The sequence below is a fragment of the Mucor velutinosus genome (assembly GCF_035048745.1).
Source record: "Mucor velutinosus strain NIH1002 chromosome Unknown tig00001545, whole genome shotgun sequence".
NCBI classification, from domain to species: Eukaryota; Fungi; Mucoromycota; class Mucoromycetes; order Mucorales; family Mucoraceae; genus Mucor; species Mucor velutinosus.
In genome coordinates, this window is record NW_027041925.1 from 248,634 (window position 1) to 265,397 (window position 16,764).

A 16,764-nucleotide genomic window follows, 5' to 3' on the forward strand; every position below is an offset into this window, starting at 1 on the left:
TGAATTATAAAAAAAGATCTGTCATACCAAGGCATAGCAAAAAAAAAAAAAAAAAAAAAAAAAAAAAAAAAAAAAAAAAAATAGATGAAAACAAGCCAAAGCAGAGCACATTTCACCCCAAACATATATCAAACGAGAAAATGTCTTTTATATGATCTACTACTACTGAACATTTGGAATCTATTGGTATTTCATTTTCGACCGACTAGATGCAGAGTAGCAGAAAACCATGACATCCCATAGCATGGAGACACCCGTAGGTTGGAATTACACAAGATACAAATATATACCTTATATAGGCCTCGAAGAAAATATGAAGACATAAGCCTATATGGATATCAAATGCTACTGGCAATTTGGCTTGATTAGTGCTTTTGCGGTTGTCGCAGTCAGTTGTATATTTGACAACATTCGAAAACAGTGTTTCTATGAGCAAATGGTATGGAATAGGTCATGATACCATTTCTACAACAAGGTTGCCGGCAAAATACGAATCCTAGAAAGGAAAACGGAGGTGGCTTACAAGGGGCGATTACTATATGTATGAAGATGAAAAAGAAAATTCATGCCATCTATCTATAGATTTCATTTTGATCCCTGTATTGAATGTATCTACATTTTGCATATACAAATGCTAGTTTTTGATCAAAATGCACATTCATAGGGGCTCATATGCGACATCTTGTATCAATACCACAAAAAAAATTGTTCATATGCTTCAATTATGATACTCTTTTGATTTATTTTTAGCATTTTATGATACAACCAAGACTTCCAAAAATTTTAAACGACAAAAGTGTTGCGCATATTCGGGTCATATGAATCCAAAGTAAAAAAAGAATCCTGTACAACAAATGCTGTTCATCGGAAACGGGTAGAGAGCGAATAGGATGCATCAGTTGCACCAAGCATTCATTTTAATATAAAAAGGCCATCGTTTTCTTTGATTCTCTTTTTTTTTCGACATTTCTTGAATCATATCAAACACTCTCTACATGATGAATTCTACCGCTTCGTTCTACACTCAAGATTTTTTCTCATCGCCTCCTCTTTCTTCCACTTCTTCATCCTCTTCCATCAACATGAACCAAGCATACTACACATCTCTTGATCAACTTGAAAATCCATTCTTTGCCAAAGACTGTCAATACTACTATCCCAGCCCAAATGATGACTGTATCAATTATCAACAACAACAACAACAACAACAACAGCAACAGATCCTCATGGTGCCTCCTCTTGGTCATTTTGAGCCCTCTACTTTTGATTTAGCTGCTGCTTCCTTGGAGGCCTTCACTTCAATGATGGTACCTGATCTCTTCCAGCACAAGGCTCCTGCTATTGATTTGGTAGATCAATTTATTGCTGAACATGAAGCTGCATTAAACTTTCCTGAACAAAAATCAGTACAACAACAACAACTTCCTATTATTGAAACAAATTGGTCGCATTGGACTTACAATAACAACTCTCGGGAAGCTTCTCCGGAAATCTTATCCGAAGGTTTATCATCTTCGAAATCCACTTCTGCTTCTTCGGTTCCTCCCTCATCGCCTGTGCCTGAAATAGCCACCTTGAAAAACAAAAAGACGAATAAGGTAACCAAACCATCCACAACAACACCTGCTCGTCGCGGTCGTGGTAAAGGTGTCAAGAATAAGGTTGCAAACAAGAAGGCTGTTGCTGCTGCCATCGCTGCTGCTACTGCTGCCAAGGAATCTTCCTCCTCCTCCTCCTCATCATCATCCAAGGCTCCTGTTGAAGGTGCTCTCTATGTGTGCCAACACCACGAATGTGGTAGATCATTCACTCGTCCATACAATCTCACATCTCACATGCGCACTCATACATCTGAACGCCCTTATGCCTGCTCTCATTGTGGTAGAAGATTCGCTAGACAACATGATCGCAACAGACACGAAAAGTTACATTGGGGAATCCGTCCTTACGCTTGCCACCACTGCCACAAATCATTTGCTCGTATGGATGCATTAAATAGACATTTACGCATGGAAAATGGCTGTACTGGTGTACATTTATAAACAACTCACTCAAAAAAAAAAAAAACTCTATACATACTTGTTCATATCCCTTCCTTTCCTTCTCGCATATTCCTCTTCCTCCCATCTGTATTTTATTATTATATATTTATCATTCTACTCAAAAAATATCTCTCTTGTAAATAATAAAAATGAAAAAACTTGCCGTTTTGTTTAACAAAGTATACATCAAAATATTGGGCTCAACAACAGTGTTTAATAGTAGTACAATAGCCGCAGCTTCCATTTTAAGCCTTGCTTGATACATCAGCCCTGACTTGGATCTTGTATCATAGCAACCGTTTTGTGTATCTGTCATTCTTTGCTTGGAGATTTTATATGACACGACTAAAATTCAAATAGCATATACTGATAGCAGAGATATTTTTGTATCAAATGTGTGTCTAAAATGACGTTTTTGATATACAGATCCCAAATGTAGACATGTGTTACAATTGTCAGTTACAACCATGATATGCTTTGTGAGAGATTTTTTGTGGTGGTGGCTGTGTGAAAACGTTTCCATTTTAGATCATGTTTTTTTACAAGAATAGATTTTTGTTTTGACTTACTGACCACCTCTTTTAGGCTGCTCTTCACCCACACACTTGACTTTCAGCTATACACATAAAAAAAGTGCCTTGGGGCCCAACACTTTACTGCTACTGTATACATCTGCTTTGCAGCAGAGGCAACAGCATATCATTATTTTCGTTATCAGACCTTTAAGGTTATTTCCTTTACGAGTGGATTCCCCGGTTCAGTTTTCATACTATGATATATCGATGCCTTGAAACTTTTCAGTTTTCCTTGTTTCTAGACTACCTGATGTAGATGTCGTCTATCCTTGGCAGTCAGACATGTACCGACAAAAAAAAAGTACACTCATCACCTTGGCATACGCTATATGCTTAAATATAGATTTGCTATATTTAAACAAATACGAGATGTATAGTATCCTGTACATGTATATACACACATCAGCAGTCAAAAAAGCTAGTTTGTATTTTTAACAAGATATCAAACATTCTTTTTCCCTCTCACGTTTGTGTAACTGATGATTGATTCTCGGTAAAACAGAACCAGGTACAAGAGGATAAACTTATTTTAAGTTTGATTCTACCATAATTCAGTAGTTATTTTCATTTTCATCACCATTTAGAGAGAGGTCTTTTCTATTAGCAGAGAATGTTATTGATTTCAACATGTATATTATAAATAATCATGCAATAAAAACAATGTCCTCATCAAGTTGTGGTGGCTACAAATCTTACGTAGCCAAATATAGACTACTGGCAATAGCAACAGTAGTATATAGTTTGTTATCGGATCAGATGTACGGGAAAACATCAAAAAGAACAAAGAATATAACATCTTGAAACATGCTACGTATTCTAAATCAGATTGTTTTCTGTGCTAAGAATAAGCTCAAGTATATGAAACTCGTAGTATGGATTTATACGTTCACGATGTTGACAACAACAACATTTATATGTCCAAATGCAGGGTAGATACTGGCTACATTAGCACCCATTTATAGATTTATGCTAGAAGCCTAATATACACGCTGCTGGAATACATTGCTTTGAGTGGTTGATCAAGATGGTATCACAAGGCTTCTCTTTTTCCATTTCTTATTATTTCATTTTTACAAACATCATCATCATCATAATACCTGGGGTATATATAAACTTGGATCTGAACTGAAGTGGAGGAAATTCAGCTATTGGTTTCCATTGTCTTCTGAAACATGCTACTGCTCTCGATTTCATCTGGAATTCGTTAAAATTTTTGTAGATCAAGAAATCTTCAGAAACATTATGTAAGCTACATGCCATTTCTGTACATCCATGAGATTCAGTAGACCTGCCTGATAATTGGTTTTGGGTCAAAAAAAGCGCGTCTTCAAGGGAATAATGGAATGTAAACGGCACTCAGAGTTTATTGCCGCGCCAAATGCCATCCGATATCAATTTCCTGCTATTTTTTCTTGACCTATTATCCTCTGATCTGTATTAAATAGAGGGATAGCAATTGGCCGAAAATTCAAAAGCTGCTAGTTTGTTTCTAATCCATACATGTTCATTTTAGACATTAGCACAAATCGTAGACGGCGTATCTTGAAGCCATTATCTAGATAAAAACTGTTGATTTCTTGCTTCTGATATTGAGGGCTGCACTCTTGAAGTATAATATACCATCTTGAGTAGGATGACGATTTTACAGTCCGCATCATAAAGGTTGCACTTGAAATGAGCAGTTTACACCACTTGAGCTCATAAGACACGAATTTGAGACACAAAAGCAAATAAAGTAGTCAAAACAAGCTACATTATTTTATAGTTTGTATCCCCCTTCATGTTGGCTTCACAAACATTCATTGATTTCATGATGAAGGCATTATTGATTTGCAGGCAGAAGCTGATTTAATCTCCGATTAATCACTGCCTTAGATTGGACAATTCTGCTCAAAAACGACTCGATTAACATATTTTGCGGTATTCGACTATATAAACCGAGATGATTACCCCATACTTCTCCAAATGAAGGTAGCAGTATTTTGATAAGATATGCAAGAGCAATCAGTAGCATGAGCAGCCGCTGCGCAAGTTGGTTCTCACCGAAGAGAGGCGAAGGTAGAGAACCATCCAAAGCATAAACACTCATACAATTAGTGATTCTGTATCAATCAACAATCAGGGTTCTTCTAACATTTTAGCTATATTAATTTTGCAATATTAGCCAAAAGCCCGCGGCAGCGCGAGCCATTAAAACGTAGGTTGGTTTCCACCGAAGCGAAGCGTAGGTCAGGTTACCACCCGAAGTGTCGAAAGGCTCGCTTTTGAATAATAAGAGATAATGCAGTATGCTATCTACCTGTACAAGGTCTGTTTCCACCAAGGAAGACGTGAATTCTCATAGAAGATTGAGATTCACTACTACAGGTCGCTTAAAAAGTACAAAACCAACTTTACCGCCTATTTGCGCAAACCCCATCGTATAAAGGAAGGAATATGTAAAAACAATGTAGAGTAACCCTCCCCCCCCTCGCTTTGATTTGATTTATGAAAAAAGGTAGAAAAATATGCAATTTGAAATTATAATAACAAACAAGATATCAAAAATACCAGACTGAAAAGATTTACTGTTGTTGCATAACCATTTGCACAAAGCGGTCAATTACCTACAGACAAAAAGGAATCAAATCAGCAAAATAGCCCACCACAGCAGACTCAAAACCAAACAGAAACTTACAAGGTCGGGTCTCTTCTCTCTCACTAAATTTAATGGATGCATAGACTTGACACCATCTTTCCTATTAGCCAGTGAAAAAAGCACGCTGTTAGCCTCCATTCAGATGCGTTATCTTGTCCAATTTCTCAACTTACCATCTGACAAGACAATAGAGATCAGATTGATCTACCTCTTTTCCAATATATTCCACACGCTCAGTCTGGGTTGTCCAATCCAAAGGAGGATCAATTGCATATTTCTCGTTGAAAATGACTTCTTCGTCTTCTTGAATCTCTTCAATATCCACAACTGTTTTTCTAGATTTGAGAGGTGGTGACAAGCTTTCAACTGAAGAATCATCTGAAATGCCTAGTTCCTCTCTCTTTCTCTTCTTTTCGTGTTGTTTTAAAAAGTAGTCTTCTTGTTGTCTACTGCTGTCATTGCCAGCAGTTCTTTTTGTGCTCGCTTCTTTAGGCGCTTCCTCCTTTTTCTTTAAGCTGGTCTGGTTATCAGATGCAGAGTTTGATGGCTCTGATGGCTCTGATGAAGGTGTGGGGGTAGCAAAGGCATCTTCATCATCTGTGTCATCAATCTCCATTTTCTCCTCCTCTTCATCCTCATCTTCGTCCATATCGTCATCCTCGTTGTTGTTTGTGGCAATGACTTGTGGCAATCTAGCAACAGGAGCAGCAGGAGCAGCAGCAGGTTGTTGAGGTGCTTCAGCCTCCTTCTCTTTGCCCTTGCCATTGTATACACCAAAGACACTATCTAAAGTCTGTTGTTGTTTGCTATTCTTGGCAATATTAGCAGAGGATTCGGTGCTGCTGGTGGCTTCAGCAGGAGTAACAGTGGGTATAGTAGCAGGAAATGTTAATTTGATTGGGTTTTTGCGGCTGTTGTTGATCTTTTCAAATTGACGTCTGTCCTTTGATGTAGGTGGCATGGCGTTCCAGTATTTTTCAATCAAATCAGTGGCAAATCTGTGTTCTGGATGTCAGTGATAAATCCACATCAGCGAGTAGATCTACCTACACATTGGCCTCTTTTTCCCAGGTGTTATCCTCTGGTGAATAATTCAACCATTTGATGAAATATAAGACCTCCTGTTCGGTATCCATTTGATAAGAACAGCGTTCAATCCATGACAGCCATGATCCAATAATTTACCTTGTTTTTCTTGACAAATTTGTGAGCTTGGATCTCCTCAACCTCGAAAACTTCCTCTTCTGCTGAATCGCTCATGTTAAATATAACTTTTGAATAAGAAGGGAAAAAGAAAACTTTTTTTTTCTTTCAGTTGCCTTACACACGAAATGTTCAGCTCCAATTTACGCGTCTCACAGCATTTAACACCCCCCCCCCCCAGATGATATCAGCCATCATGGAGTCAAGGCACTAAAAACAAGAGATCAAATCAAAATCCGCATTTACAAGCAAATCCAGTCTTCCCAAAATAGCTTTCACTAGTAGCTGCACTCATCTTTTCTTCTCTCTTCTTCTTCTCTGTTGGCTACAAGGATGGCAGGCTCTACAAGGTAAGAAAAAGACGATGAAACAATCCGCTATAGTCAGCTTGCCCTGAGAAAACAGGGACACAAAGACAAGCCACCCAAGCAATGTACTAACTGCATGAAATATGAATATCAACTACATTTTTTTACTTGATTACCTTTTATTAAAATGCAAAGATTGCATCCTGAGCAGCAAAACTCGTCGCTAGGCATCAGCAAAGCACTGCAAGAGGAAGTGCGCATGATGGAGGACGCAGAAAATAACAGCAGTGGTGGCCCCATTGTAAAGAAATCGTTGACTGACGCCATGTTCAAAGTGCCCACCAAAGAGGCCAACTTCTTCACCTGGGTAAGGTTCTATATTTCGCTTTACTATAACAAGGTATGTGTTTGTGTGATACATGATTTAAGTATACTTGTACTAAGGGCAGATTCAGTTGGCTGTCAATTGCTTTGGATGTCTCACAGGATGGGAATGGTACAATAGAGTGGATGATTATATAATACTCGGTGCACTACCAACTCCCTCGCAGATCAAGAAATTGCACAACCAAGAGAAAGTGGATACCATTGTCAACCTGTGCTTGGAGTTTCCTGGATACGAGAAATTGTATAAAGATATGGATATTACACAAATTCGATTAGAAACAGCTGACTTTTCAATACCGTCTATCGATTTGATCCACCGTGGCATATGCGAAATCATCAAACGAAAGCAAGAAAGACCGAAAAGCACAATCTATTTGCATTGCAAAGGTTAGCATCATAGTGCGTGTCATCTTTACTTGATGAAATTCATTCAAAACTTTAGCCGGCAGGGGCAGAAGTGCTGCAATTGCCATTTGTTATCTACTACGAACATATAATCTGAATCTGAGTGATTGCCAACGTTTGCTGCTTGATAAACGACCACAGGTAATGTTGCATAAACGAAATGACACCATTGCAAGTCGGCTAATACGGATGTCAAGGTGGATAAGGATTTGGTGCAGTCTGACGAGATCCGATTGTACTACAAAAGCCTATTAGCAGATCTTGAGGCTGGCAGATACTGTAGACAACCCCTCAATTGATTTCCTCCCCCCACAAATACAAGCAATCATAAGCCTCCATACCATTCGGACACCCAATGGCATTAATTAAACTGAATAAAAACCAATGAGGGAGGGATAATCATGTAACTTCTTTCTTTTCTCTCATCGTTCAGCATGTCCAATAAACTAAATCTATCAAGCATAGACTCATTCGATAGTGAAAACGCCTACTCTGAAACTGCTCAAGATTGGAACACCACCATCAAGCATTCAAGTCAATGGTTTAAGGATACGCATGGTAGAACACTGCTTATGAGAGGCATCAACGTCTGTGGCTCATCCAAGCTGCCAACAAAGCCCTACCCAGGCTCCACTCATCTTTACGATGACCTTTTGTTTTGGGATCATAGAAACGTCAGCTTTGTTGGAAGACCCTTTCCCTTGGAGGAAGCGGATGAGCATTTCAGTAGATTAAGAGCGTGGGGCTTGACGCTTGTCAGATTATTGGTACCTTGGGAGAGTCTTGAACATTCAGGTCCGGGCATCTATGACGAGGAATACATTGATTACTTGAGAGCACTGATTGAATTGATGCCTAAATACGGGCTCAAGTGTGTCATTGATCCACATCAGGATACGGTATGTAGAGCCACATACAACTGTCAATTTTATCACTCTAATAAGGGATAGTGGTCGAGATTTTCTGGCGGATCGGGTGCCCCTGGATGGACATTTGAGGCTGCTGGTATGAACATGAAGAATTTCAAAGAGACTGGTGCTGCCTACGTGCATAACACAAACGCTGTTCCTGGAGATCCACTCCCTATGGTAAGTCCTTAGCTGAAATTCTGGTCTCAACTTGCCAATGTTCTGACCAAGTTTTAGGTTTGGCCCACGAATTATACCAAATTAGCATCCTGTACCATGTTTACGCTCTTCTTTGCAGGAGACACATTTGCTCCCAAGACACAGTACCAGGGCAAGCCTATCCAGCAGTTTCTCAACGACTGTTTTATTGGCACCTACCACCATTTAGCGCAACGACTAGTTGATTTGGACGCTGTGTTGGGATTTGAATTTATGAATGAACCTCATCCAGGTTATATTGGGCTAGATCATTTGAACGAATTCGATCCTATTGTGAACCTTATTTTCGGTGATGCTCCTACACCTTTACAGAGCTTTGCCTTGGGTGATCGTATCCCACAAAAGGTGGGTGTTTACATCAAATCATGGCCATTCCCAACCAAAAAGTCGCATGACCGCATCATCAATACCAGCCGGGTCTCTGCATGGACAGGGGAATGTATTTGGAAGGAACACGGCGTATGGAAGCCTGACGAGACAACTGGTGATCCCGTCTTGGTAGATTCTCACTATTTCTCAAAGCACCCAGTTACCGGCCAAAAGATCTCGTTTTACGATGATTTCTATGTGCCTCTTGTCAATCGATACGCCAAATCAATTCAGAGCGTCAAGCAAGATTGGTACTGCCTAGTCGAGCCATTAGCGAATGAGGTATGGAACTGGCAATGGAATGTGGAGCGCAAGCCTTATTGATTTCGTTCTTGTAGAGAGCCCCTGTGTACAAAGAAACAGATCACCACCACAATGTAATTTTCTCGCCTCATTGGTACGATCTGAATTGTGTATTCTACAAAAAGTTCAATGGAAAAATTACGCATGATGTTCAATGTCTTCAACGGGTATAGTCCATATACATGGAATAAATGATAGCATTAGATATTTACGTTTTGTTTATAGGGAGGCAATGTCGTTAGCGCAACTTACTTTGGTAGAAACGGAGCCAAGAAGAACTACCGTGGTCAGATTAGAAACATCAAGCAGGATGGACTGAGAAACATGGGCGAAAAGCCCTGTATCCTCGGTGAAGTAGGCATTCCAATGGATATAAACAACAAGATTGCCTTTTCAGACGACAACTATTCAAAGCATGTTCACTTTTTGGATGCCGTTATTTATGCTGTCGAGACCAACCTGATCAACTTTACGTAAGTCGACATCAAGCATGTCCAGCATCATCTGATACTGATATGTTGCTCAGGTTATGGAACTATGATGTTTGTAATGATCATGAGTATGGAGATCACTGGAATGGAGAGAACTTTTCCATCTACTCGGTGAAAAAGGCAAAGGAAGATTACCTCGAGCATGATGATGGCAATAGCAAACTGTCCAAAAAGCATCTTTATGATGGAGGCAGAGTATTAGAAGCAGTTTTGGTAAGCTCTTAGTGACATGTAGTGTAAGAAGAAGTAACTAAGCCCTTGTGTATAGCGTCCCTATGCCTCCAAAGTGGCTGGCACACCCTCATCTTCTGAATTCGACTTGGATAACCAGAAATATACCTTTTCTTTTATACCTTTTACATCCGACGAGATCAGCAAGTTGCAAGAAGATGGCTATTCTGCATTGGACAAACTTGCTAGTGTCACTGAAATATTTGTTCCCTACTTCCATTTCGGCGGAAAGCCCCTTGAAATTCAAGCGAATGCTGGTGAATGTGATTACAATGAAGAGAAGCAAACTCTCTACCATCACTACAACCGCAAAGAAGAAGCCATCGACTCTGTTACCATCTCGATCAGTGTCGTGAATAATAATACACAGTCTGTCTCTGCGTGTACCGTCATGTAAATGTTGTTCGATACTTGATAGATTTCTTTAAGCTACAATAAATACTGGTTGCTAGGCAACGCCATCAAACAAAATCTAATAGTATATAGATTGATCTGAACTTTATAAATTTTATTCAATGGTTATTTACACAAGTTTTTAAGTATCTAATTTGAATGAGTTGTGATGTGTTGATGCGAAATGAAAAGATATAATAGACTATCTAGTTGGCAGGGTTATAAAACCCAACTGATTGCCAGCGAGCCAAAAACTTGCCAAACAAGTCGGCATCAAGAACAGGAGATTTGGCAATGATGGGAGTCATGGCGCTGGTCTTTTCAGTCTTCCAGACAGGCATCTTGAAGTTCTCCTTGAAGTTGCCCTCATAGAAGGACATGAGACGGAAGGCAGGGTTGGTATCGTCCTTGGCAAGCTCCTCGACCCATTCAGCAGGTTCAACAATGTCAAACTCCATACCGTTCTTCTTCATGGCAGTAAGAATGTCGGACCACTTGACAAGTTTAGGATTCACAATGTGATAGATGGATTGTTCAGGGTTGGCAGGAAGGTTGGCCGTGCGAAGCATGATATCAGCAATAGAAGCGGCAGCATAGTCGACGGTAATCCAATCGATGACAGTATCCAAGTTGGGCATCTTGTGCATCATGGAACCGCCACCAACAAACATAAGAGGATATTGTTCAGAGACATTCCAGACGCCGTTCTCGGAGTCACCGCAGACCTGGCCAAGACGTTCAATGTAGCAGGGAAATTCCTTCTCGGTAGCCAAATAGTTGAAGAGGATCTCAACGATAAACTTGCTGTGGGCGTAGCCCATCGGCATACCCACATGAGGATCTAAAGGCAAAGGTTCTTCCAGAATTTCTGCCCCAACAGCAGCACTAGCAGAGATACTTGAGATAAAGTGGACATGCATAGGGTTAACCTCCTTGTAGGCAAACTTCAGCAGGTTGTAGAAGGGCTGGATGCATTCCTTGTCAAAGTGGTCCACAGGCATGTTAAAGTTGAGCAACCAGGCACAGTGTTGGACAATGGTAACTTCTTGCTTGAGTTGATAGTAACGCTCCTCAGTTAAACCTAGGAAAGGCTCACTGAAACGCATAGGCAAGACCTCGACGCGATTCGTGTTTAGAAGAGAGGTATCAAGAGAACGAGATTCAAAGGCTTCCACGAGACGATCTCTCAATTGGCTGTCTTTGCCACGAATGCAACAGTAGACCTTATCAACAGTTGGATCTTGCAACAAATCACGCAACATGAAGGAGCCAAGAGAGCCAGTGACACCAGTCAAGAGAATAACCTTGCTCTTGTTTTGGTCGTAAGAGTTACGAGCACGAGGAAAGTCTCTCTTGGCCATCTTGATGTAGGATTCAGCTAATTTTTGAGTGCGTTGGTATTGTCTTTCTATTTGAGTAGAGGGATCTTCTTGGCCGCTCATGAGAGCTTCGCGCATACTGATGATGCTAGGATGCTGGAACAAGAAACTCTGTGACACATCGTCAAAGTATTCAGCGATACGGTTACGAAGCTGAATAGCAGAGAGAGAGTTAAGACCAAAGTCAAAGATGGATTGGGTGCGATCCTTAAAAGTAGTTTGAGGCACATCCAAAACTTCAGCAGCACAAGTGATCAAAAAGTTTTCAGTTTGTTCAGGAGTCCAGACAGAAGTATCATCGCCAGCGTTGGTCTTTGTATGAGAAGCGGGGCCTTCCAAGAAATCCTTGTAGAGCTTCTCAACCACATCTTGATAGGTGGATTCAGCCTTCTTACGCATGACAGTGCCCTTGTCAGTAGAAGGTAATACCTTGTTGAATGGCAAAATCTTGACCATTTGAGGGAGAATCTTACTATGACCAGGACATTCAAGATTGGCTTCCTTGACAGCAGCGTGGACAGTAGCAATGATTTCTTCAGGACCAAAACGTTCAGCAAATTCTCTGTCCAATTGAATCAAAGCAGCAGTACATTGACGGCCGTGACCGAGAACAGCAACTTGTTCGATCATAGGGTTTTGACGGATAGTAGCTTCCATAGGAACAGGATTTGTCTTTTCACCATTCTCCATAATCAAAGTGTCGTCGCGGCGACCCAAGTAAGTGTAATAGCCAGGGAAGTTGGGGTTTTCAATGAATAAATCTTGAGTATCGTAGCCACCATCAGCACGATTGGCAACGTTATTAGCCAAGGTAGGACTATCAGCATGGATGTAGAGATGCTTTACGTTGGGTTCGCTTTGATCATTGATTTCAAAAGTACCATAAGGATGGCCTTGGGGGTCGCAATGGAAGAGGCGAAGGGAACCCCAGTTCTTGCTGTTGGGGTCCAAATCAGAGGTCATGATAGCACCAATCTCAGTGGTTCCGTACATATCACGAACATTGACACCACGAGCGTGGAACCATTCCCCAGAAGCGTGTTTCATGGGTGCTCCTCCAAAGATAACATACTTGAGATGCTGAATAGCAGAAAGGTCCTTTGTTTCTTCAAGATAAGGGATCATTTGCTCGAGAATGAGAGGAGGAGCAGCCATGATGGTGACATTGTTGGTTACCAAAGCCTTGGTGATTTCAGTTTGAGAAGGAGGAAGCTTTTCCAAAAAGACGCAGCTGCCACCAAATGCTGTGACAGAGAAATGGACAAAGAAACCAAAGATGTGGAAACTATAACAGAGCACTGTTAGGCATAGCACTGGAATAAATGATATAAAATTTATACTTACAGAGGCACTGAGGGAAGTGCAACATCTTTCTCAGTCAAGCTTTCCAAATGGTCCTTGGAGTTGACTAAAATCTCGAAGCAGCTCATGACGTTGAAGAGGTAGCGATTACTGAGATAAATTGGCTTGGGGAAAGCAGTGGAGCCGGAGCTATAGTACGCATTGTGAGCATTCTGTCATGTCAAACAATTTTCGATGGCTTCCTTACCTATGAATGATCAAAGCAGGCTTCAAGATGTCCTCATCGGAAAATTCAAGGTCCAGGATTTGCTGATAGCTGGGATTAATGGGTTCTTTGAGTAAAGCCTCAATATCAAGAGGAGGGATGACAATGAGCTTGACACCTGGAACCTGAGAAACAGCAGCCTTGGCAATAGATTCATACTTGACATTAGCAATGAGAAGCTTAGATTGAGTCTTTTCCAATAAGTTGACATCGGCAGCTTCCGAGTTACGAGGAGAGATAGCGAGCATGGTAATACGCAACTTCATAATAGCCAGCATAACAATCATGTAATTCAACGAGTGATCACTGATGAAAGAGACAACCTCAATATCCTTGGCATCTTTGCTCCACTTGCAGGCGAGATTGATCGCAAGGCGGTCAATATCAGCGTAAGTCATGGCTTTGTATTCACCATTGGAATAGTAACGAGCAAACACTTTATCAGCGTGCATCTTGGCTTGTTGGTTCATGTAGTTGGTGAAGGCCTTGAAATGTTGGGGAACAGATTGACCCAAGGCAAAACTGACATTGGTAGGAGCGTTTAAAGCAGACATGGATATAGATGATATGAATGTATGTATGTATGTATGAGAGATGAGATGGAGATGTAATGAATGCAGGAACAGGAAATGAGACGAATGCAATACCCTTTTATACACTCTTCTGATTTGTTCTAATACCTTGCCATGACAATACTTGGAGGTTTCGTTTGGGATAATTTTGCTATTTTTGGGCATATCAACGACTCGGTTAATCTTTCTACTTCCTGATTATAAGAATAATATTATCAAATTTAAGGCAATCAAGATATACAAACCAGCTTACAGTCTGAAATCTTTATTAAGGAAAATCTATATGTTAAAAAAAATCATATATCTATTATAAGATAACATTGTATCATATATTCTCTGCCATGGCTTGCTTATTTTCATTACACACGGTAGAAAATTCAAAGCACTTTGTGAATTATCTCCTCGATTCCGTGCAACAGCAACTAGCATAATTTGTGATAAATTAAAAACAAATACTCTACAAATGATGCTAGATCAGGGCCATGACGTTTTGAATAAACGGGTAAAACTTTATGTTGAAAGGGATTGCCTCTGTAGTGCAACAGGAAGACTACTCGGAAAATCAGTTCATGTAATGCATGCGCCATGTTCATAATGTAATACTTGCGTTCAACTACAAAACTCATGGATACAGCAGTGATTGAACGTCGTTGCCAAGATTGAGTAGAAATTTTATCCATGAGAGTGTCATAAGCAATTTGCAAGATCTCTTCCATTTCGTCGCCGATTCTCATCAAAGCAGATTTCACGTTTTAGGAATGCTTTGTCATTTTGCTTGTATCCACATCTCCTACCCGGGGGAAGCATCCGGTTTCCTATGCTTACTTTTTAAACGGTAGAATCAATCATCCGAAGAGAATCAACTCTTTACAACAGCGGCCAATTCCAATATGCAGTAATAACCACATCTCCAGACTGATGCCAGTTTATCCTTTGCTATATAATCATTTTTTCATTGATTTCCCATACATTCCCATCTCATGGTTTCCCTGAACCGCATTACATAAGTGATTTGCTTGATGTCAATTATATCTCCATTTAAATAATCTTGATGAAGCAGGTCTACTTAAATATAGTTTAATTTGGATAATCCATCATGAAAGAACTAAAAATTCCACCTGAACAAGCCATAGATGATTAATTGGGTATAGCATTTGAATGTAAAGCCGAAAGATTAAGGAGAATTTAACTTGCTGATTTGATTTTAAACACGTTTTTGTAGTAAATAACGTTGATTCTATATCAAACCCTAGGCTAATGATTACTCCACAGCTACATTACGAAGCAATCATTTAATCTTTTTACCGTTCACTTGGAAGCGCAGTGTAGACATCTGAATATCGATCAAGTCTAACCATTAATTTATGCTCCCACGAAATGAACCAGCTTTGTGTTCGATCTTTTACAAAAATCAGACTGCAACACAATACAATTATCGCAGAAATGTAATCACAACAGATTGCTTTATACGTAATTTTGTCGTATACACAAACACAGTTGCTTGATTAATTGGGCAATGATGGATAAATATTTTAATTCCTGCAACGGATGCACATTGCATGTGGATTTCAAGAGGGATCTAGCACTACGATACCATACAAAAGCAAATGAAGATACCAGCGATATTATAGAATGCTATTTTCAGCTAAGTGTCCATGCGTTTCTAATCGTAAGTTATGTATACAACTAAAGTCTTTATATAATGAGTACCTCGATTTCCAGGCGACCCAAATGATACGATAGTTATGTCTTGGCCTGCGTATATAACGCAGAGTGTATTACGGTACGTATCACAATATGGCCTCTCAAGATGAAGAGGGGTTTTAAAAACAGATCAGTTTTAACTATCTACAGTTTATTAAAAAGCTATAACATTAACAGCTAGAGGTTGAAATGCTACTTACTTCGGCAGTTCAATGCCAACCACACTGAGTTCTCTACAAGAAACGAAAAGCACCCGCGGCTATAGATGAGGATAGAGCCATCTGTCTCCTGCAAAAGAGGAACAAGGTGTGCTAGAGATTGAATTATGAACCAGGAACTGTTTTGTTGGGTTACACTTTTAGCTGGAGAGATCTTTTGGTCTAGCGATCTCAAGAATTGAATTCAGGATTCGCACTCGGAGGGGCATCTTTCAAAGATTAATTTTTTATCAGATGACGAAAAAAAAAAGCAGTAAATAAAAGCTAGATCATACGCTATGGTACTTTTTCAATCATTAATTCCTTCTTTATTAACTTCAAAAACAATGATTATCCTCATGAAAAGGCATTTTGCCAGCCAAAATAAATTGAAACTCAGGTTACTTTTCTTTCTCGAAATGGTTCAAAAACAATTCAATCGACCTATTTTGCAAGATTCGACTATATAAGTCGTGATAATTATCCTAAACCCCGTTAAGCTTTCTTAAAGTACTTTTCAAGGCGCATCTGATGGTGCTAATTATAATGGATGTTTTGATGAAGCTTATTGAGTAACTCTTGAAAATATAAAATGAGGTTTTTGGCCAAAATGTCGAGATTTTGTATAGACAGGTCTCACAAACAACGTTTCAGGGGCTGCTTTGGATCGAGAGGAACATTTTGATCTTATAGATGCCTTAGTAGAAGTCTTCATTTTTGGTGTCAAAAACGCGAACGTTTGATTTTTGAAGAAAACCATGAGGCACCCCTCATGCTTTTTGGTCGATTTTTGGTGATATTTTTTTTGGTCCTCAAAAAGTTGAGCAAAGGTGTCAGGAAGCTAGTGTCAGGTGAGAGAGATTGTTTGATGCT

At 39.8% G+C, this 16,764-nt stretch overlaps 5 protein-coding genes across 5 annotated transcripts; 3 read left to right on the forward strand and 2 right to left on the reverse strand.

The window, feature by feature from the left end:
• Window positions 1-995: 995 nt before the first annotated feature.
• Window positions 996-2,042, forward strand: PHO81 (phosphate system positive regulatory protein pho81; the record flags this gene model as incomplete). Its single annotated transcript, XM_064825519.1, has 1 exon — window positions 996-2,042. The coding sequence occupies one exon, from the start codon at window positions 996-998 to the stop codon at window positions 2,040-2,042; it is 1,047 nt and encodes a 348-aa protein (XP_064676737.1).
• Window positions 2,043-5,181: 3,139 nt separating this feature from the next.
• On the reverse strand, window positions 5,182-6,515 carry ATC70_006241 (Chitin deacetylase; the record flags this gene model as incomplete). The annotated part of the gene is made up of 5 exons (XM_064825520.1): window positions 5,182-5,223; window positions 5,295-5,355; window positions 5,429-6,253; window positions 6,306-6,376; window positions 6,441-6,515. 5 exons carry the CDS (start codon window positions 6,513-6,515, stop codon window positions 5,182-5,184), a joined length of 1,074 nt encoding a protein of 357 aa, XP_064676738.1.
• A 438-nt stretch (window positions 6,516-6,953) lies between these two features.
• On the forward strand, window positions 6,954-7,857 carry ATC70_006242 (uncharacterized protein; the record flags this gene model as incomplete). The annotated part of the gene is made up of 4 exons (XM_064825521.1): window positions 6,954-7,166; window positions 7,222-7,540; window positions 7,596-7,699; window positions 7,756-7,857. The coding sequence occupies 4 exons, from the start codon at window positions 6,954-6,956 to the stop codon at window positions 7,855-7,857; spliced, it is 738 nt and encodes a 245-aa protein (XP_064676739.1).
• Window positions 7,858-7,992: 135 nt separating this feature from the next.
• ATC70_006243 (uncharacterized protein) lies at window positions 7,993-10,476 on the forward strand (the record flags this gene model as incomplete). Its single annotated transcript, XM_064825522.1, has 7 exons — window positions 7,993-8,457; window positions 8,509-8,646; window positions 8,704-9,336; window positions 9,393-9,524; window positions 9,583-9,830; window positions 9,884-10,061; window positions 10,117-10,476. The coding sequence occupies 7 exons, from the start codon at window positions 7,993-7,995 to the stop codon at window positions 10,474-10,476; spliced, it is 2,154 nt and encodes a 717-aa protein (XP_064676740.1).
• Window positions 10,477-10,678: 202 nt separating this feature from the next.
• ATC70_006244 (uncharacterized protein) lies at window positions 10,679-13,972 on the reverse strand (the record flags this gene model as incomplete). Its single annotated transcript, XM_064825523.1, has 3 exons — window positions 10,679-13,136; window positions 13,196-13,342; window positions 13,401-13,972. 3 exons carry the CDS (start codon window positions 13,970-13,972, stop codon window positions 10,679-10,681), a joined length of 3,177 nt encoding a protein of 1,058 aa, XP_064676741.1.
• Between the last annotated feature and the right edge of the window lie 2,792 nt (window positions 13,973-16,764).